At 50.1% G+C, this 21361-nt stretch overlaps 1 protein-coding gene and 4 non-coding genes across 7 annotated transcripts; all 5 read right to left on the bottom strand.

Annotated features, from left to right (window-relative positions):
• Positions 1–6560: 6560 nt before the first annotated feature.
• On the bottom strand, positions 6561–6634 carry TRNAI-AAU. Its single transcript has one exon. It is a non-coding gene; the product is annotated as a tRNA-Ile (tRNA).
• A 378-nt stretch (positions 6635–7012) lies between these two features.
• Positions 7013–7147, bottom strand: LOC122929824. The gene has a single exon (XR_006388042.1). It is a non-coding gene; the product is annotated as a U8 small nucleolar RNA (small nucleolar RNA).
• Positions 7148–8113: 966 nt separating this feature from the next.
• Positions 8114–8187, bottom strand: TRNAT-AGU. Its single transcript has one exon. It is a non-coding gene; the product is annotated as a tRNA-Thr (tRNA).
• A 1144-nt stretch (positions 8188–9331) lies between these two features.
• Positions 9332–19944, bottom strand: TMEM107 (transmembrane protein 107). 3 transcript variants are annotated; one of them, XM_044282851.1, is made up of 6 exons: positions 19884–19944; positions 17428–17519; positions 16955–17022; positions 13163–13263; positions 12135–12231; positions 9332–10513 (listed from the first exon to the last, which is right to left on the bottom strand). In XM_044282851.1, the coding sequence occupies exons 2-6, from the start codon at positions 17512–17514 to the stop codon at positions 10444–10446; spliced, it is 423 nt and encodes a 140-aa protein (XP_044138786.1). In that variant the 5' UTR covers positions 17515–17519; positions 19884–19944; the 3' UTR covers positions 9332–10443. The 3 variants fall into 3 exon arrangements, with proteins under 3 accessions (XP_044138786.1, XP_044138785.1, XP_044138787.1); XM_044282850.1 differs by lacking the exon at positions 12135–12231 and adding an exon at positions 12279–12375 and having other exon boundaries at positions 9333–10513; XM_044282852.1 differs by lacking the exons at positions 12135–12231; positions 19884–19944 and adding exons at positions 12279–12375; positions 19830–19864 and having other exon boundaries at positions 9333–10513.
• A 300-nt stretch (positions 19945–20244) lies between these two features.
• TRNAL-UAG lies at positions 20245–20326 on the bottom strand. Its single transcript has one exon. It is a non-coding gene; the product is annotated as a tRNA-Leu (tRNA).
• Between the last annotated feature and the right edge of the window lie 1035 nt (positions 20327–21361).

Raw genomic sequence — 21361 nt, 5'->3', positions numbered from 1 at the left:
GAGAGGTTCAATTAATCTTTAAGGTGCAGCGGTACCCTTCTCGATCACACTGATCACTTCTCACTGTCGGTATGGGGTGGCTTCCCCGATCCATGTTCAATAGTGATCTTAGAAGTGTAAGAGAAAAAGGCACCCTCTGTCAGCCCAGTGGAACCCCAATTGTGGAGCATATCAATTTCTGTGATGGCCTAGAGGTCTGCCAGAGGCATCTAATGCTCCCCAGGTTGAGGTTCTCCAGATGTTGCATACCTTCTACTCCCATCATACAGCTATCAGATCATGATGGGAGTTTGCAACAGTGGGAGAGCAGCAGGTTGGAGAGTACCAGTGTAGTATCATCATTCTTGAGAGGTGGGACTCGCACCTATAGGACATCTATGGTAAATCGGTGTAAAGAGACAGGTCCTTATTCTCGAGAGGTGGCACCCACACCTATAGGACATCTATAGCAAATCACCAGGAGACAGGGCGTTATTCTCAAGAGGTGGGACCCACAACAATAGGACATCTATGGCAAATCGGTGTAAGAAGACAGGTCGTTATTCTCAAGAAGTGGCACCCACACCTATAGGACATCTATATCAGCAGACGGAGACAGAGCCTCATTCTCCAGAGGTGGTACCTGCAGCTGTCAGACACCTGTGGCTTGGCAGATCCGAGTGCTCTGCCGAATAATTCGGGTGTCTGAACACAATTTAATACAATGGAAGTCAATCAGTCACCCACTGCTCGGAAGAGAAGAGGGTGTCTGGTTAATAAAAAAAGGTTAGAAATTGATGGAAACCCCTTAAAAACAGTTTAGAACAGTATTACAAGGATAGCTGGATGGGTCTTAGACTCCTATTGCGTACGGCATACAATAGACAACCACACAAAGGCTGTATACCAAAAGCCAGGTATGTGCAAGCCATCAACCTCTCCATGAGACATCCACAACCAACTCTCATCTAGTGATGTCCGCTTCATGAACAAATCGTTCTATTGAATCGATTCCTTTGACTGAGATGATCCGTGTCAGACTCCGTACGCAGCAGGTCTTGTGTAATATGATCCTAGGGTGGAAGCCCCTCCGCTCCCGCACTGCAGCCAATCAGATCTGTCAGGCACAAGCACTAAGAGAGATAAATCAGATTGCACAGAGATTAGGCTCTCTTTATACAGAAATGTCAGGTTTATTAGAAGATCATGCACAGTGTTATTTTCAATTACCTTTCTGTGTGTACTATTTTCTGTCTGATCAGCCGATCTATCAGATTCAGTGTACTGTTAATGTTATCACATTCACTTCTGGGTGTCTGACTGTTGTCTAGGACCTGGGTGACGGGGGGGGGGGGGGGGGGGGGGGTGATTAACTTTGGCACATTGTGTTACTGCGCATGCGCATCACAGACGGTTCATCGGCTCCTGAGCTTCAGTTCACTTGCTTGTTGTCAGCCTACTCAGCGAGTGAATTAAAGATTCAATTAATGAATTGGTTCTTTTGAACAAACCGATTCATGTAAAAGATGTGAACTTCTCGTCTCTACACACTACACAATAGCTGCCTGTCACATGCAGGTGAGCAGAATCTGCCTTGTTTTTCAGCTGTGATAAGACTATGAAAACCAATAGAGGGCGCTATGGAGTTATGAACAGCGCCCTCTATTGGTTTTACAGTCTTATGACAAGTCTAATATTCTTGTCAGAAGACTTTGAAACCAATAGAGGGCGCTGTTCATAGCTCATTCTTATGACAAGCTTTTTCTAAAGTGACTGCACCAGCAGAATAGTGAGTGCAGCTCTGGAGTATAATATAGGATGTAACTCAGGATCCGTACAGGAAAAGTAATGTTAATTCACAGTGACTCCAGCAGAATAGTGAGTGCAGCTCTGGAGTATTATACAGGATGTAACTCAGGATCAGTACAGTATAAGTAATGTATGTACACAGTGACTGCACCAGCAGAATAGTGAGTGCAGCTCTGGAGTATAATACAGAATGTAACTCAGGATCAGTACAGGATAAGTAATGTATGTACACAGTGACTGCACCAGCAGAATAGTGAGTGCAGCTCTGCAGTATAATACAGGATGTAACTCAGGATCAGTACAGGATAAGTAATGTAATGTATGTACACAGTGACTGCACCAGCAGAATAGTGAGTGCAGCTCTGGAGTATAATACAGGATGTAACTCAGGATCAGTACAGGATAAGTAATGTAATGTATGTACACAGTGACTGCACCAGCAGAATAGTGAGTGCAGCTCTGGAGTATAATACAGGATGTAACACAGGATCAGTACAGGATAAGTAATGTATGTACACAGTGACTCCACCAGCAGAATAGTGAGTGCAGCTCTGCAGTATAATACAGGGTGTAACTCAGGATCAGTACAGGATAAGTAATGTATGTACACAGTGACTCCACCAGCAGAATAGTGAGTGCAGCTCTGCAGTATAATACAGGGTGTAACTCAGGATCAGTACAGGATAAGTAATGTATGTACACAGTGACTGCACCAGCAGAATAGTGAGCGCAGCTCTGAGGTATAATACAGGATGTAACTCAGGATCAGTACAGGATAAGTAATGTATGTACACAGTGACTTCACCAGCAGAATAGTGAGTGCAGCTCTGGAGTATAATAAGCAGGATTTTTACTGTGGATTAAGGCTAGGTAAGGTATTAGCGGTATGTGGCTGCAACATGAGTAGCAGCGGTTGCAACCTACATGGCAGTATATGAGCTTTTTATGGGTGATAGCAGCAGTAGTAGAGACAGATGCAAAGTGTTAATAGTGGTGGCAGTAAGGGACCATCACCACGGAGTGGTTGCTGCAGTGGTGATGGGTGGCAAAAACAGCAGATGTTATATGATACATGTTGGCAGGCAGATGGCAGGAGTTCCATGATGGTGGCCGTGGCATGATGGCAGCAGCAGCAGCAGGTGCAGTCATCGTAAGGAACATGATGGTCGGCAGGCAAAAACATGGTAGGCAGGCAGTAAGTGTCAAGATGGTCATTACAACAAAGGTGATGTTTTGGACACTGGCACGGGACAACTTGGTCCTTCTCTCTAGTATGTGCAGTGTCCAGCGGGTTGGCGCGTCACCGATCATGTGGTGTAACGGCAGACCGCTGTGACGCTGAAAGTCCAGGAGAGCATTTCGTGCCACGTAGGAATGGCTGAAATGATTGCACAGCTTTCTTGACTTTGCCAGAACTGTGAGTGGGACAGTAAACTTTTCAAGAAATGTTGGACCACAAGATTAACCCCTTCCTGACCCATGATGTAATAGTTCATTTTGACATACTATTATGTAATAGTGACCAGAGCGGTGGCTGCCCAATAACTGCAGAGGCATAGAAGGGGTTTGCGGTCAGTGAAGGAGCCCATCGGGTCCCCGTCAACGCAGAGATGGTTGAGAAGGCAACCCGATGCCTTGCTAAGGCATAAGGACCTGACTTCTATGGAAGCCGAGGAGATCCAGCCTCAGGCCCGGTCTCATAGCCAATCTGTTTGTGTATTACTCTGTGTAATACACTAACAGGCAATGCGTTACAATACAGATGTAGTGTAATGCATAGCAGAGGGGATCAGACCCCCCAAAAAATCCCAGAGTGTGACAGTAGTAAAGTTAAAAAAGTCAAAAAAGTATTTTTAATAATAAAAAATAAATTTTCAAGAAAAAAACGTCAGTTTCCAATGATTTTATAATAATAAAAAAAAAAAAACAGACATATTAGGTATCACTGCCTCCGTAATGACCGGATCTATAAATATATCACATGATCCAGCCCGTCCGATAAACACCGTAAAAAATAAAAATAAAAACGGTGTAAAAAAAAAGTAACTTTTGTCACCTTACATCACAAAAAGTGCAACAGCAAGCGATCAAAAAGGTGTATGGCACCCAAAATGGTACCAATAAAACCGTCACCTCATTCTGCAAAAAATTAGCCCCTACATAAGACAATCGCCCCAAAAAACTAAAAACTATAGCTCTCAGAAAATGGAGACAGTTTTACATAATAAAGCATTTTTGAAAAAATTTTGTATCTCCATTTTCTGAACGCCCTATTTTTTTTTATTTTTATGCCGATCGTCTTGTGCAGGGGCTCGATTTCTGCAGGAAGAGTTGACGTTTTTATTGGTACCATTTTCGGGTACATATGATTTTTTGATCATTCATTATTACACTTCATGGGGAAAGGTAACCAAAAATTTGGTTGTTTTGGCGCTGTTTTTATTTATTTTTACAGCGTTTACCTGAGAGATTAGGTCATGTGACTTTTTTATAGAGTAGATCGTTACGGACGTAGCAATACCTAATATGTCTACTTTTTCTTATTTACTAAATTTTTACACAATAATAGCATTTTTGAAAACAAAATAGTGATATTTTAGTGTATCCATAGTCTGAGAGCCATAGCTTTTTTATTTTTTGACTAATTGTCTTAGGTAAGCACTCATTTTGATTGGTACTATTTTGGGGGGGTATATGCCTTTATGATCGCTTGGTGTTGCAATTTTTGTGATGTAAGGTGACAAAAATTGCTTTTTTTTACAGTTTTTATATATATATTTTTAAGGTGTTCACCTGAGGGGCTAGGTCATGTGATATTTTTATACAGCTGGTTGTTACGGACGTGGCAATACCAAATATGTATACTTTTTTTTATTCATTTCACTTTAGCACAATAATAGCAGTTTTGAAGCAAAATAATCATATTTTAGTCTCCATTATCTGAGAGTGATAGCTTTTTTACTTTTTTGACCAATTGTCTTAGGTAGGGTCTAATTTTTTGCAGGATGAGGTGACTGTTTGATTGGTACTATTTTGGGGGGCAGACACCTTTTTGATTACTTGCTGTTGCAATTTTTGTGATGTAAGGTGACAAAAATTTCTTTTTTTTTTACAATTTTTTTTTTCTACGGTGTTCACCTGAGGGGTTAGGTCATGTGATATTTTTATAGAGCTGGTTGTTACGGATGTGGCGATACCTAATATGTATATTTTTTTTTACGTATTTCACTTTAGCACAATAATAGCAGTTTTGAAACAAAAAGAATGATGTTTTAGTGTCTCCATGTTCTGAGAGCTATAGTTTTTTTGGGCTGATTGTCTTAGGTACGGTCTCATTTTTTGCAGGATGAGGTGACGATTTTATTGATTCAATTTTGTGGCACATACGCCTTTTTGATCGCTTGGTGTTGCACTTTTTGTGATGTAAGTTGACAAAAATGGCTTTTTTTTACACCTTTGTTTTATTTATTTTTATGATGTTTATCGGACAGGGTGGATCATGTGATATATTTATAAAGTCAGTCATTACGGACGCGGCAATACCTAATATGTGGGTTTTGTTTCTGTTTTTTATCATAAAATAAGGGGAAAGGGGCGTTTCTTTTTCTTTTTCACTTTATTATTTTAATACTTTAATTTTATTAAAAACACATTTTTTTCTTTACTTTATTTCTGATGTTCACTTTTGGGGGTCTGATCCCCTCTGCAATGCATTACAATACATCTGTACACGAACAGGTTGCCTCAGAGACTGGGCCTGAGGCTGGATCTCCTGGTCACCCATAGAAGGCAGGTCCCGATGCCGTGCAAGGCATTGGGCAGCCTCTGCACGGCATCGGGCTGCCTTCTGACACATCGAGTCCCTGCCACGGCAGCGCGGGGACTCGATGCGCTCCCTCACCTGACACAAACCCCTTCTATGTCGCAGTCAGCGCGGACCAGGGACTGCCGGGCACCCACAGTAATCGGGCGCGCACTGCTCCGGTGCCTGTCCAATTACCATGACGTACTATTATGTCAAATTGTAGGAACGCAGTAGCTTCCATGACGTACTAGTTTGTCATGTGTCGGGAAGGGGTTAAAATTTGTCAAATTTGTCTTTCCAAATTACGGATTTTAAAAATTACAAACAAATAGGTGACATTTACCACATATAACTTTATTATTTAACAGTTTTGGAGACATTTGGGGCATCTGTGGGGATGACACTGTTATGGGCATCAGTGGATAACTCTGTTATGAAGGGGGGGGGGTGAGGAAAGAGAAGAACTTCTGGAGAGGCCAGGGGTGTCCTAGAGGGACCAGGGGGTGCACTGGAGCCAGCCAGTCCCCCCTTCACACAGTATTTATTAACCCCTTTCAGCAGTTGTCACGGTATAAGGGAAGGGAACAGAACACGGCAAAGCAAACAAAACAACTGACTAGGCCCCAAATGCTAGGGAACAAAGAGTTACCTTCTAGCAATCCCTAAAACACTTTCCCTAAGCTGCTATGCCCATGTGCATATCTTGATGGTAGATGTGCACATGCCCACGTACCTAAGACTATAACACACTGAACCCAACCCTCAACTGTAAGGAAGAGGGAAAGAGGCACCGCTCTGCCTAGCAGTGTAAAAAAATATAAGCAAAAAAAGTGCCTTGCCCTGCCTGATACAGCACAAGGCAAGGGAGCGCATCGGAGTATAAAATGCTCCAATGCTCATATCAGGGGGGCTGAAAATGGGGGCAGCTGAACCCGGACAACCCCTTTAAAAGAAAACAGAAAACCAATGGCCCGTACGGGGATTGAACCCGCGACCTTGGCGTTATTAGCACCACGCTCTAACCAACTGAGCTAACCGGCCAGCTGTCTGCATAATGGGATCTCCCTCTTTATTATCTGGTCACATGATCCAGGAGGAAAGCACAATCGCCATTATCTGGTCACATGATGCAGGAGGAAAGCACACACCCCATTATCTGGTCACATGATCCAGGAGGAAAGCACACACCCCATTATCTGGTCACATGATCCAGGAGGAAAGCACACACCCCATTATCTGGTCACATGATCCAGGAGGAAAGCACACACCCCACAGCAGGTCTGAGGCGCAGTCCCTGTAATGTCCATTCACAGAAGACATTTCTATGACACTAACCCCACAGTCTGTGAGACAGTCACCATGACAACACCCACTTCCTCTGCTCTTGTACACACTGATATGATCGCCAGCAGGTTTGGGCTCAGAATGTCACACGCCCCGAGTTGTCGGTCAGGGCGGTGTCAGAGTTCGGTGTAATCACACACTCAGCCTCCTCCATTCATCATGTCTGTTTCTCCCGGAGGAGGAACAGGTAAGGATTGACCTCACTGACAATGCCCCCACACCGCTCCCAGCAGCCACCGCCCGTCCCGCGCTCTTCACCGACCTCAGGGCGAGGACGCCGCTTCTCCCTCACCGCTGTACGATAGCATCACAATGAGCGCGGGCTGCGGTCACGTGACACCTCGGTCCCCCACGTTACAAACCGTCGCTCTCTGTCTCCTCACTCGGCTAATAAAGACCTATTGAAAACGTTTCATTTTGCTCAGCAATCGCTTCGCCCATAATGCACTGCGACTTGTGATTTGCATCTAGTCTTTACTCAGTCAGTAAAGGGCATTACGTCGCTGCACTGACCATTCGGCCATATTACAAGAGGGCATCCCTAGGTCACAGCGTCCTTCCGCCATATTAGAGAAGGGCATGATTCCTGTTATGTGGCTGTGAAGTCTATTCATCTTATAAAAGGGCATTCGTTACTACAGGGACTTGCAGCAGATGGGGGGGGGGGCGACTGACGCTACACAACCGATACGCAGGTATTCACATGCAGAGTGTGAGGCTGTTATGGCAGTCTGTATTCTGCTGGCGAATCATACATAATGAAATTACATTGGGGAATTGATAGTTAACCGCTTCCCTGCTTAGCGATGCCACTTCACATCCTAATACATTTCCAATAAGGCATGGATCTTTCAATGGATCTTTACGGGGCGGTTTGTCCAATCCTCCTTTGAGGCAGGGGCTACACGGTGATGTAAAAAAAAGCCACGTAGCTCGGGTGGGTTCGGAAAAAGCCGCGGTGAGGAGCTGTTATTGCCGTGAGACTACTGCAGGTGAGACGCGGTATTACGTGGCGCCCACTATAATGATGTAGAAAACAGATGAGAAGCAAATCCCCGGCTGCACTTCCGCCTCTCCCCAGCAGAGATCAGTGTTCTGCTATAAATGATCTGGGATTTCTGGACAATAAATGTAATAAATCAAATTCTAATAAAACGGTATAAAGTGACAAACACAAGGCACTGCTGAGATTCGAACTCAGGATCTCCTGTTTACTAGACAGGCGCTTTAACCAACTAAGCCACAGCGCCAGGTACTGACCAGCACCAAGCAGTTTCAGATTCCTCATTAACAATGATTGACTACTACTCCCAACATTCACTTATTTGTACTATCCTTGTGGCATTTCTAAATGTACACCTGGGACAATCCCGCCAACGCAGCGCGGACACGAGCAAAGTCATTCCTATGTTCACACCTCCTGAGAACTACAAGTACTCGCTGCCTCTCATCTACTCTTTACAGAGCCTCAATTCCTCCATCCAGCTGCAGAATAGTGAGTGCAGCTCTGGAGTATAATACAGGATGTAACTCAGTACAGGATAAGTAATGTATGTACACAGTGACTGCACCAGCAGAATAGTGAGTGCAGCTCTGGAGTATAATACAGGATGTAACTCAGGATCAGTCCAGGATAAGTAATGTATGTACACAGTGACTGCACCAGCAGAATAATGAGTGCAGCTCTGGAGTATAATACAGGATGTAACTCAGGATCAGTACAGGATAAGTAATGTATGTACACAGTGACTCCACCAGCAGAATAGTGAGTGCAGCTCTGGAGTATAATACAGGATGTAACTCAGGATCAGTACAGGATAAGTAATGTACGTACACAGTGACTGCACCAGCAGAATAATGAGTGCAGCTCTGGAGTATAATACAGGATGTAACTCAGGATCAGTACAGGATAAATAATGTAATGTATGTACACAGTGACTGCACCAGCAGAATAATGAGTGCAGCTCTGGAGTATAATACAGGATGTAACTCAGGATCAGTACAGGATAAATAATGTAATGTATGTACACAGTGACTGCACCAGCAGAATAGTGAGTTCAGCTCTGGAGTATAATACAGGATGTAGCTCAGGATCAGTACAGGATAAGTAATGTAATGTATGTACACAGTGACTCCACCAGCAGAATAGTGAGTGCAGCTCTGGAGTATAATACAGGATGTAACTCAGAATCAGTACAGGATAAGTAATGTAATGTATGTACACAGTGACTCCACCAGCAGAATAGTGAGTGCAGCTCTGGAGTATAATACAGGATGTGACTCGGGATCAGTACAGGATAAGTAATGCTATGTATGATATAGATAGATATAATACATACACACATCATAACATTTTATAATAAATATATTTATACATTTTTTATTATTATTATGTAAGAAAATATAGTAAAACCCCAGTGATTTATGTCATCAGTAGCAAAAATATACAAAAAAAAAAAAAGTACAAGCAACATGTTGCATAGAAAAAGTAGAAAACGGTGTAAATCTTAGCCCTGTGAACGCCATGTCCGCCCTGGAGACATCTGCACAGTAGAGGCCTAGCTTCAACCTACAGCAGCCACCTCCAACTGTGAGACTGCAACTCCCAGCATGCGGCAGTGGGAACATGCTGGAAGTTGTAGTTGCCCCACAGCAGCACTCCACTGATTTCCAAGCTATAGTTTAAGAACCGAGCTTGTTCCACCCTCGCAAAGTCAGGATTTCCCCCGACACATCAGACCCAGCTTTCGGGTAGTGTAATATTACGGGGGCGCCTGCTTGGTGCCTCATACCTCGGCGGACAGTCTCTAATGGTAAATGTCCAGGGACTACTCATGAAGGAACACGTCACTTAAAGGGGAAGTCTGGTTACGCCCTTTAAGGTGTGTGTCAAGATGGTGGGCCGCCATAAACAGCAACCAGGAAGACCTAGCAGCTTTCGATGGGTGGTCTGTATCCGCAGGTGATTGTGGAGGGTCCCGTGACCAGCTAGGTCTGGGGTCCTCCATATAACCATGTCATTTGCTTCTATTACAGGGGAGGTCAGGATCCCTGATCTACACCTGAGTTATGTAAAGTTATAGCTATTAGATCGGTGGGGTCCCGAACCCCGCTGAGCCCCCTCCCCCCGATATGAATGGAGTGGCCGGTCGAGCAGCGCATTCCAATCATTTCTATGGGAGTGCAGCACTAGCCAAGCTACAACTGCCATAGAGATGAATGGAGCGGCTGTTTCGGGGGCTCCACGGGGCACGGGGCCCCCAATCTCTTGATCTGATAGTTATCCCCTATCCTGTGGATAAGGGAATAACGTTACGAAACCAGAATACCCCTTTAAGTGACATGTTCCTCCATAACTGGACCTTATCTAACAGGGTGAAGTTCCCTCACACTCCACTAGGTGTCACCGCCGGCTTTAGATCATTTTCAGCAGCCGGAGGAGACGGTCGCGTCTATAAATGGCGCCACAGGTGATTGTCCGTCTTTACGCGTGTACGGGGCTGACATCACAGGGGCTTCTGCTTCAGTCCGAACACAGCGATGAAGATGATGATCTCTGTGAAGGCCGGGAGCGCACTGCGGAAAGAGAACAAGTCAGGGCTTAATGGGATTGTTCACTCCTGGGAAACCCCCCAGAGTGGCCGCACCCTCGGTGGGAATCACATTGACCTGGTCCCTGCCCCCCAGAGAGGCCGTACCCTCGGTGGGAATCACATTGACCGGGTATCTGCCCCCCAGAGAGGCCGTACCCTCAGTGGGAATCACATTGACCTGGTCCATGCCCCCCAGAGAGGCCGTACCCTCGGTGGGAATCACATTGACCTGGTCCATGCCCCCCAGAGAGGCCGTACCCTCGGTGGGAATCACATTGACCTGGTCCCTGCCCCCCAGAGAGGCCGTACCCTCGGTGGGAATCACATTGACCGGGTATCTGCCCCCCAGAGAGGCCGTACCCTCAGTGGGAATCACATTGACCTGGTCCCTGCCCCCCAGAGTGGCCGCACCCTCGGTGGGAATCACATTGACCGGGTATCTGCCCCCCAGAGAGGCCGTACCCTCGGTGGGAATCACATTGACCTGGTCCCTGCCTCCCAGAGAGGCCGTACCCTCGGTGGGAATCACATTGACCTGGTCCCTGCCTCCCAGAGAGGCCGTACCCTCGGTGGGAATCACATTGACCTGGTCCCTGCCTCCCAGAGAGACCGTACCCTCGGTGGGAATCACATTGACCTGGTCCCTGCCCCCCAGAGAGACCGTACCCTCAGTGGGAATCACATTGACCTGGTCCCTGCCTCCCAGAGAGGCCGTACCCTCAGTGGGAATCACATTGACCTGGTCCCTGCCTCCCAGAGAGGCCGTACCCTCGGTGGGAATCACATTGACCTGGTCCCTGCCTCCCAGAGAGGCCGTACCCTCGGTGGGAATCACATTGACCTGGTCCCTGCCCCCCAGAGAGGCCGTACCCTCGGTGGGAATCACATTGACCTGGTTCCTGCCCCCCAGAGAGGCCGTACCCTCGGTGGGAATCACATTGACCTGGTCCCTGCCTCCCAGAGAGACCGTACCCTCGGTGGGAATCACACTGACCGGGTCCCTGCCCCCCAGAGAGGCCGTACCCTCGGTGGGAATCACATTGACCGGGTCCCTTTCGCTGGGTTCCGGCTCCATCGCTCCCCGGGTCTCCCTGCATCAATATCTGATTTTACGCTGGTGACCTGGCTGCAGTCACATGACTGATGGGTGATACATCATAGATGCGCCCATTCACTGGCTGTAGTGGCCACGTCACCAGCGTCAAACCGGATATCGAGGGAGCGAAGAAGCCAGAACCCGGCAGTAGGGACAAGGAATCTGAAGAAAAGGTCCTCAGGGGTGAACAACCCCTTTAAGCTTTCATGCAGCAGTCAGCCATGAACACTCCCAATCTGAGCCCCTCCCTCTCTTTAACCTCTTAGACGCCGCGGTCAGCCATCACTGAGCCCCAATACAATGCTGGAGGGAAAATGTATGCCTGGCCTGCGTGTGTATAGGGGAGTCAGCTGAACAAGCAGGAGTCTAGGTGTATGCACAGCTGCCTCTCAGTGACAGTAGGGGGCAACACAGTCCACTGTAACCCCCTTCGTTATTGAGGACAACTCTAGGAGGGGTAGGGGAGGTCCGAGTCGGCCATCTTTTCCACTCCCTAGCCCCTACACACCTGCAGAAACCAAAGATATACCAATAGGAGGTGCACTCCCACTTCTGGGTGACAAACAGGGCCAGGCTGACCGATGCGGAGCAGTGCGCGGCCAGGGCTGAGGGCGGAGTCAAGGAAGGAAGCGGCAGGGAGGAGACCACTTACCTGCACAGAGCGAATATCCACCAGTACACCGCGCACGTCCAGCCCTCGAAGAGGTAGAAGAGGAGAGCAACGCTGGCGCTGGCGTGGGCTCCGATGGCTGCCGCGCGCAGGAAGGGGTTATGGACAAACAATGAGACTCCTGCCCGTGACCGCCCCCCACCGTATCGCTGCAGCGCGCCCAGAGAGCCCAGGAAATGTGACCTGCATACAAGCCGTGGAGAGAGGCGCCACCTACAGGACAATGAATACTTTCACATCTACGCGGGTAGTCAGGACGCTGCATGGTACATGGTCACGAAGTCTGAGCGAGTGAACTGCTGTGCCCTCTGCTCCAAGAGTGTGAGCTCCTCTGCCTAGCTCTGTTACACTGAGCACCTGCAGATGGCGCCATAAATCAGCCTGCTGTACTGCGGCAATGGAACGCGGCTTCTCCCAGTGACATGATGTCACAGAACGGCTCAGTGATGTCACTGCACCCAGCACAGTAGTGGGCAGACTAGGAGCTCCGCCTTCAGTAGTCAGAGAGGAGAGGCTTATGATGGGCTTCATGTGACGGGACCCCGGACATCCCAGGTGCGGTGGTGGGGGCCACAGATCATGGCTGGGATGAGGAGGCGGGGGCCACAGATCATGGCTGGGGTGAGGTGGCGGGGGCCACAGATCATGGCTGGGGTGAGGTGGTGGAGGCCACAGATCATGGCTGGGGTGAGGTGGCCACAGATCATATACCTGGGCTCTCAATTGTGTCATCCATTGACATTTCCCCTTCAAATATCAGAACATCACTATAAGGTGGAATTCCCCTTTAAATTTCCCGTGGAGACTCCAGAGCTACGGGCAGCGGCCCCGGGTCTCATGTGTTCAAAGCGGCGCAGGAAGGATACACAGGAGGCTCTGCGCGTTACTGAACATGGAAACCCCGGAGAAGAATCCGGCAAACTCAATGACGAACATCCCCAACGTCACCGACAGCGCCACGATCAACCTGCGGGAGAAAGATAGCGGTTATACAGGAGGAGGCGGACCATAACTGTGTCACCCTGCAGGGGGAGGGGCAACCATAGCTCCTTCTATATGTATCACCCTGCAGGAGGAGGAGCCGACTCATAGCTCCTTCTATATGTATCACCCTGCAGGAGGAGGGGCAGACTCATAGATCCCTTCTATATGTATTACCCTGCAGGAGGAGGAGCAGACTCATAGCTCCTTCTATATGTATCACCCTGCAGGAGGAGGAGCAGACTCATAGCTCCTTCTATATGTATCACCCTGAAGGAGGAGGGGCAGACTCATAGCTCCTTCTATATGTATCACCCTGCAGGGGGAGGGGCAGACTCATAGCTCCTTCTATATGTATCACCCTGCAGGAGGAGGGGCAGACTCATAGCTCCATCTATATGTATCACCCTGCAGGAGGAGGAGCAGACTCATAGCTCCTTCTATATGTATCACCCTGCAGGAGGAGGGGCAGACTCATAGCTCCTTCTATATGTATCACCCTGCAGGAGGAGGAGCAGACTCATAGCTCCTTCTATATGTATCACCCTGCAAGAGGAGGGGCAGACTCATAGCTCCTTCTATATGTATCACCCTGCAAGAGGAGGGGCAGACTCATAGCTCCTTCTATATGTATCACCCTGCAGGAGGAGGAGCAGACTCATAGCTCCTTCTATATGTATCACCCTGCAGGAGGAGGGGCAGACTCATAGCTCCTTCTATATGTATCACCCTGCAGGAGGAGGGGCAGACTCATAGCTCCCTTCTATATGTATCACCCTGCAGGAGGAGGAGCAGACTCATAGCTCCTTCTATATGTATCGCCCTGCAGGAGGAGGGGCAGACTCATAGCTCCTTCTATATGTATCACCCTGCAGGAGGAGGGGCAGACTCATAGCTCCTTCTATATGTATCGCCCTGCAGGAGGAGGGGCAGACTCATAGCTCCTTCTATATGTATCACCCTGCAGGAGGAGGGGCAGACTCATAGCTCCTTCTATATGTGTCACCCTGCAGGAGGAGGGGCAGACTCATAGCTCCTTCTATATGTATCACCCTGCAGGAGGAGGGGCAGACTCATAGCTCCTTCTATATGTATCGCCCTGCAGGAGGAGGAGTAGACTCATAGCTCCTTCTATATGTATCACCCTGCAGGAGGAGGGGCAGACTCATAGATCCTATATGTATCACTCTGCAGGAGGAGGGGCAGACTCATAGCTCCTTCTATATGTATCACCCTGCAAGAGGAGGGGCAGACTCATAGCTCCTTCTATATGTATCACCCTGCAGGAGGAGGTGCAGACTCATAGCTCCTTCTATATGTATCACACTGCAGGAGGCGGGGCAGACTCATAGCTCCTTCTATATGTATCACCCTGCAGGAGGAGGGGCAGACTCATAGCTCCTTCTATATGTATCACCCTGCAGGAGGAGGGGCAGACTCATAGCTCCTTCTATATGTATCACCCTGCAGGAGGAGGAGCAGACTCATAGCTCCTTCTATATGTATCACCCTGCAGGAGGAGGGGCAGACTCATAGCTCCTTCTATATGTATCACCCTGCAGGAGGAGGGGCAGACTCATAGCTCCCTTCTATATGTATCACCCTGCAGGAGGAGGAGCAGACTCATAGCTCCTTCTATATGTATCACCCTGCAGGAGGAGGAGCAGACTCATAGCTCCTTCTATGTGTATCACCCTGCAGGAGGAGGAGTAGACTCATAGCTCCTTCTATATGTATCACCCTGCAGGAGGAGGGGCAGACTCATAGATCCTATATGTATCACCCTGCAGGAGGAGGAGCAGACTCATAGCTCCTTCTATATGTATCACCCTGCAAGAGGAGGGAGCAGACTCATAGCTCCTTCTATATGTATCACCCTGCAGGAGGAGGAGGCAGACTCATAGCTCCTTCTATATGTATCACCCTGCAGGAGGAGGGGCAGACTCATAGCTCCTTCTATATGTATCACCCTGCAGGAGGGAGGGGCAGACTCATAGCTCCTTCTATATGTATCACCCTGCAGGAGGAGGAGCAGACTCATAGCTCCTTCTATATGTATCACCCTGCAGGAGGAGGGGCAGACTCATAGCTCCTTCTATATGTATCACCCTGCAGGAGGAGGAGCAGACTCATAGCTCCTTCTATATGTATCACCCTGCAGGAGGAGGAGCAGACTCATAGCTCCTTCTATATGTATCACCCTGCAGGAGGAGGAGCAGACTCATAGCTCCTTCTATATGTATCATCCTGCAGGAGGAGGGGCAGACTCATAGCTCCTTCTATATGTATCACCCTGCAGGAGGAGGAGCAGACTCATAGCTCCTTCTATATGTATCACCCTGCAGGAGGAGGAGCAGACTCATAGCTCCTTCTATATGTATCACCCTGCAGGAGGAGGGGCAGACTCATAGCTCCTTCTATATGTATCACTCTGCAGGAGGAGGGGCAGACTCATAGCTCCTTCTATATGTATCACCCTGCAAGAGGAGGGGCAGACTCATAGCTCCTTCTATATGTATCCCCCTGCAGGAGGAGGAGCAGACTCATAGCTCCTTCTATATGTATCACCCTGCAGGAGGAGGGGCAGACTCATAGCTCCTTCTATATGTATCACCCTGCAGGAGGAGGAGCAGACTCATAGCTCCTTCTATATGTATCACCCTGCAGGAGGAGGTGCAGACTCATAGCTCCTTCTATATGTATCACCCTGCAGGAGGAGGGGCAGACTCATAGCTCCTTCTATATGTATCACCCTGCAGGAGGAGGGGCAGACTCATAGCTCCTTCCATATGTATCACCCTGCAGGAGGAGGAGCAGACTCATAGCTCCTTCTATATGTATCACCCTGCAGGAGGAGAAGCCGACTCATAGCTCCTTCTATATGTATCACACTGCAGGAGGCGGGGCAGACTCATAGCTCCTTCTATATGTATCACCCTGCAGGAGGAGGAGCAGACTCATAGCTCCTTCTATATGTATCACCCTGCAGGAGGAGGAGCAGACTCATAGCTCCTTCTATATGTATCACCCTGCAGGAGGAGGGGCAGACTCATAGCTCCTTCTATATGTATCACTCTGCAGGGGGAGGAGCAGACTCATAGCTCCTTCTATATGTATCACCCTGCAGGAGGAGGAGCAGACTCATAGCTCCTTCTATATGTATCACCCTGCAGGAGGAGGGGCAGACTCATAGCTCCCTTCTATATGTATCACCCTGCAGGAGGAGGAGCAGACTCATAGCTCCTTCTATATGTATCACACTGCAGGAGGCGGGGCAGACTCATAGCTCCTTCTATATGTATCACCCTGCAGGAGGAGGGGCAGACTCATAGCTCCTTCTATATGTATCACCCTGCAGGAGGAGGAGCAGACTCATAGCTCCTTCTATATGTATCACCCTGCAGGAGGAGGGGCAGACTCATAGCTCCTTCTATATGTATCACCCTGCAGGAGGAGGAGCAGACTCATAGCTCCTTCTATATGTATCACCCTGCAGGAGGAGGGGCAGACTCATAGCTCCTTCTATATGTATCACCCTGCAGGAGGAGGAGCAGACTCATAGCTCCTTCTATATGTATCACCCTGCAGGAGGAGGGGCAGACTCATAGCTCCTTCTATGTGTATCACCCTGCAGGGGGAGGGGCAGACTCTATCGCCTTGTACAGTTTGGTACTCACTCTGTATCCGCGGCCTTGAACTGGTCCGGAGTGTAATCCAGCGGCAGACAGGCCAGGACATTATTCTCCTAGGAAAGCAGACATGTTCAGGTGAGGTATGCAGCCGCCCACACATCGCCCCCTCCTCAGGCCCCAGAGACAGTGACAACAATATATTTTATTTTTTATTTATTTTTTAACCATTTTTTTTTAACCAGATGCTGATTATTTTCAAGTTCTCTACTTCTTGTCAGTGAATGGAAACCGGGGTGGCTGCCTTGTTACCACAGAGCTGAGACACATTGTACTGAGCTTTGTACCTGTACACAGGGCAAGACCAGGATATGTAACAATGACTGCTAGGAACCGTTCACTGACAGCAAGCAGAGGTCTTGTGAAGAACGTCACCTTGGCCTATGATGCCAGACCTTGCAGAATGAAATAAATATCTATGTAGTGGACGCCTCCTTCAGTCATGGAATTGAGTTCCTTACCCGTGACCAGAAGATGGTGATGACGATGGCGAGATGGGCTGTCAGCGTCAGGAAGCGGGAGGGCACCAGACCGCTGGGCACCGCCATCACACCTGCAGCACAGAGAACACCGTCACTTCTCCGCACAGGATGACAGGTGGCTGAAAGGGTGGGGCTTCACAAAGGGGGTGGGGCTTCAGTGAGAGTGGAAGACGTCACCAGTGGAGCTTCAATAAAGGGGAGGGGCTTCATTAAGAGGGGCAGGGCTTCAGTAACAGGGGCAGGGCTTCAGTAAGAGGGGCAGGGCTTCGGTAAAGGGGAGTGGTTTCAGTAAGGGGGCAGGTCTTCAGTAAGAGGGGCAGGTCTTCTGTTAGAGGGGCAGGGCTTTAGCGAGAGGGGCAGGGCTTCAGCGAGAGGGGCAGGGCTTCAGCGAGAGGGGCAGGGCTTCAGTAAGTGGGGCAGGGCTTCAGTAAGAGGGCAGGGCTTCAGTAAGAGGGGCAGGGCTTCAGTAAGAGGGGCCGGGCTTCAGTAAGTGGGGCAGGGCTTCAGTAAGAGGGCAGGGCTTCAGCGAGAGGGGCAGGGCTTCAGTAAGGGGGGCAGGGCTTCCGTTAGAGGCGCAGGGCTTCCGTAAGAGGGGCAGGGCTTCAGTAAGAGGGGCAGGGCTTTAGTAAGGGGGGCAGGGCTTCAGTAAGGGGGGGAGGGCTTCCATTAGAGGCACAGGGCTTCAGTAAGGGGGGCAGGGCTTCAGCGAGAGGGGCAGGGCTTTAGTAAGAGGGGCAGGGCTTTAGTAAGGGGGGCACGGCTTCAGTAAGGGGGGCAGGGCTTCAGTAAGGGGGGCAGGGCTTCAGTAAGGGGGGCAGGGCTTCAGTAAGGGGGGCAGGGCTTTAGTAAGGGGGGCAGGGCTTCAGTAAGGGGGGCAGGGCTTCCGTTAGAGGCGCAGGGCTTCAGTAAGAGGGGCAGGGCTTTTGTAAGGGGGGCAGGGCTTCAGTAAGGGGGGCAGGGCTTCAGTAAGGGGGGCAGGGCTTCAGTAAGGGGCGCAGGGCTTCAGTAAGGGGGGCAGGGCTTCAGTAAGGGGGGCAGGGCTTCAGTAAGGGGGGCAGGGCTTCAGTAAGAGGGGCAGGGCTTCCGTTAGAGGCGCAGGGCTTCAGTAAGAGGGGCAGGGCTTCAGTAAGGGGGGCAGGGCTTCCGTTAGAGGCGCAGGGCTTCCGTAAGAGGGGCAGGGCTTCAGTAAGAGGGGCAGGGCTTCAGTAAGGGGGGCAGGGCTTCCATTAGAGGCACAGGGCTTCAGTAAGGGGGGCAGGGCTTCAGCGAGAGGGGCAGGGCTTTAGTAAGAGGGGCAGGGCTTCCGTTAGAGGCGCAGGGCTTCAGTAAGAGGGGCAGGGCTTTTGTAAGGGGGGCAGGGCTTCAGTAAGGGGGGCAGGGCTTCAGTAAGGGGCGCAGGGCTTCAGTAAGGGGGGCAGGGCTTCAGTAAGGGGGGCAGGGCTTCAGTAAGGGGGGCAGGGCTTCAGTAAGAGGGGCAGGGCTTCCGTTAGAGGCGCAGGGCTTCAGTAAGAGGGGCAGGGCTTCAGTAAGGGGGGCAGGGCTTCCGTTAGAGGCGCAGGGCTTCCGTAAGAGGGGCAGGGCTTCAGTAAGAGGGGCAGGGCTTCAGTAAGGGGGGCAGGGCTTCCATTAGAGGCACAGGGCTTCAGTAAGGGGGGCAGGGCTTCAGCGAGAGGGGCAGGGCTTCAGTAAGAGGGGCAGGGCTTCCGTTAGAGGCGCAGGGCTTCAGTAAGAGGGGCAGGGCTTCAGTAAGAGGCGCAGGGCTTCAGTAAGGGGGGCAGGGCTTAAATTAGAGGCGCAGGGCTGCAGTAAGGGGGGCAGGGCTTCCGTTAGAGGCGCAGGGCTTCAGTAAGGGGGGCAGGGCTTCAGTAAGGGGGGCAGGGCTTCCGTAAGGGGGGCAGGGCTTCCGTAAGGGGGGCAGGGCTTCCGTAAGGGGGGCAGGGCTTCAGTAAGGGGGGCAGGGCTTCCGTTAGAGGTGCAGGGCTTCAGTAACGGGGGCAGGGCTTCAGTAACGGGGGCAGGGCTTCAGTAACGGGGGCAGGGCTTCAGTGAGAGGGTGGGGCTTCAGTGAGAGGGCGGGCATTAGGGGGACACATAGCAGCAGCCCAATCTGAGCTGTGGACGCCGTGTGACGAGGCCGGGTGTGCACAGTACACACAGGGGTCTCCGCTCAGCGCTGACGCCGCACTGCTCCCCTCGCTGACGTCACACTGCTCCCCTCGCTGACGCCACACTGCTCCCCTCGCTGACGTCACACTGCTCCTCTTGCTGACGTCACACTGCTCCCCTTGCTGACGTCACACTGCTCCCCTCGCTGACGTCACACTGCTCCCCTCGCTGACGCCACACTGCTCCCCTCGCTGACGCCACACTGCTCCTCTTACCGTAGAGCCGTCCATAGTGCGGCCTCCCCCACAACCCCCGGCCCCCGCCATTACCTGCTCCTAGGACGGCTTCTTCGGCGTTGCTAAGCAACCAGCCGCCGTTGCTGGGTCTGAAGTCGCGCGATAGGCGGAGTCGCGTCACGACCAATAGGATTGCAGGAATCTCCAAGCACGTCACCACGACGACGGAGACATGTTGTTAGCGGTTGGGCTACGACAAAATGTCTGCGGGAGGGGGGCGGATAGTTAGGGTCCTATAGTCTGTGGAGCAGTGTACGGGGTGGGGGGACCACAAGTCCCAGCAATATAGATTGCATGTAACCGATAATGATGTATAGAAGTAGTTGTGATGAGAAATATTCATGTTCGCTGAGGAGAAAGTATTTAATAATAAAAAAACTAGAAAAATTCCAGTTGGCAGCGGTGGGATTCGAACCCACGCCTCCAGAGAGACTGGAGCCTAAATCCAGCGCCTTAGACCGCTCGGCCACGCTACCGTCCTGGCTGTGTGCTAGGCCTCTGTGGGATCAGTAGCGGCTCTGCGTGACGTCACTCATGGTCAGGAGAACAGCAGGAGGCGAGATGAGGAGCTCTTAAAGGGGGTGTCCACTTTTATAAAAAAAAAAAAAAATCTTGTCTTCTGCATACACTAGCGATGTCACATTCATACAGGGACAAATCCAGGACTTCCCGGCCTCTCCTGAATGGAGCACTGATGCAGTTTCCATAGCGCCATGTTGTTAGGAACCTGCTAGGTTTCTATAGGAGCTGTGATTCAGGTTCTACCATAGGCCTGTATGCCTGCCATAGCAACTTCCTGACTGCGGGGGGCGCTTTGTACACATCAATATTGAACCAGGTCTACCCCACCCGTAAAGGGCGCTACTCGCATTCATGACTTTCACACTCTTTGCCCCCGTTATTTAATTGATGAACAAAATGACCACATACGGACGAGGCTGTAAACCCCCATCATGTCCTCTCCATCCAATCTACATAGGACACACAGAGAAGTGGACCGACTGATCTGGACACCCGCAGATGTCCTGTGGGGCAGTGTGAGGGACAATTATTACTGTGGGGCAGTGTGAGGGACAATTATTACTGTGGGGGCAGTGTGAGGGACAATTATTACTGTGGGGCAGTGTGAGGGACAATTATTACTGTGGGGCAGTGTGAGGGACAATTATTACTGTGGGGGCAGTGTGAGGGACAATTATTACTGTGGGGCAGTGTGAGGGACAATTATTACTGTGGGGCAGTGTGAGGGACAATTATTACTGTGGGGGCAGTGTGAGGGACAATTATTACTGTGGGGCAGTGTGAGGGACAATTATTACTGTGGGGCAGTGTGAGGGACAATTATTACTGTGGGGCAGTGTGAGGGACAATTATTACTGTGGGGCAGTGTGAGGGACAATTATTACTGTGGGGCAGTGTGAGGGACAATTATTACTGTGGGGCAGTGTGAGGGACAATTATTACTGTGGGGGCAGTGTGAGGGACAATTATTACTGTAGGGGCAGTGTGGG

Source organism: Bufo gargarizans, chromosome 2, assembly GCF_014858855.1.
Source record: "Bufo gargarizans isolate SCDJY-AF-19 chromosome 2, ASM1485885v1, whole genome shotgun sequence".
Classification (NCBI taxonomy): domain Eukaryota; kingdom Metazoa; phylum Chordata; class Amphibia; order Anura; family Bufonidae; genus Bufo; species Bufo gargarizans.
Note: the sequence above shows the minus strand (reverse complement) of the source record. Positions and strands in the feature narration are given on the sequence as shown.

Excerpts from the sequence above, each read along its gene's own strand:
- TMEM107 (XM_044282851.1), bottom strand. The coding sequence starts at position 17,514 with ATGGCGGTGCCCAGCGGTCTGGTGCCCTCCCGCTTCCTGACGCTGACA. Across the intron at positions 13,264-16,954 it reads TTCAAGGCCGCGGATACAGA|GTTGATCGTGGCGCTGTCGG; the intron begins GTGAGTACCAAA and ends TTTCTCCCGCAG. Across the intron at positions 10,514-12,134 it reads TATATCTTTGGTTTCTGCAG|TGCGCTCCCGGCCTTCACAG; the intron begins GTGTGTAGGGGC and ends CTCTTTCCGCAG.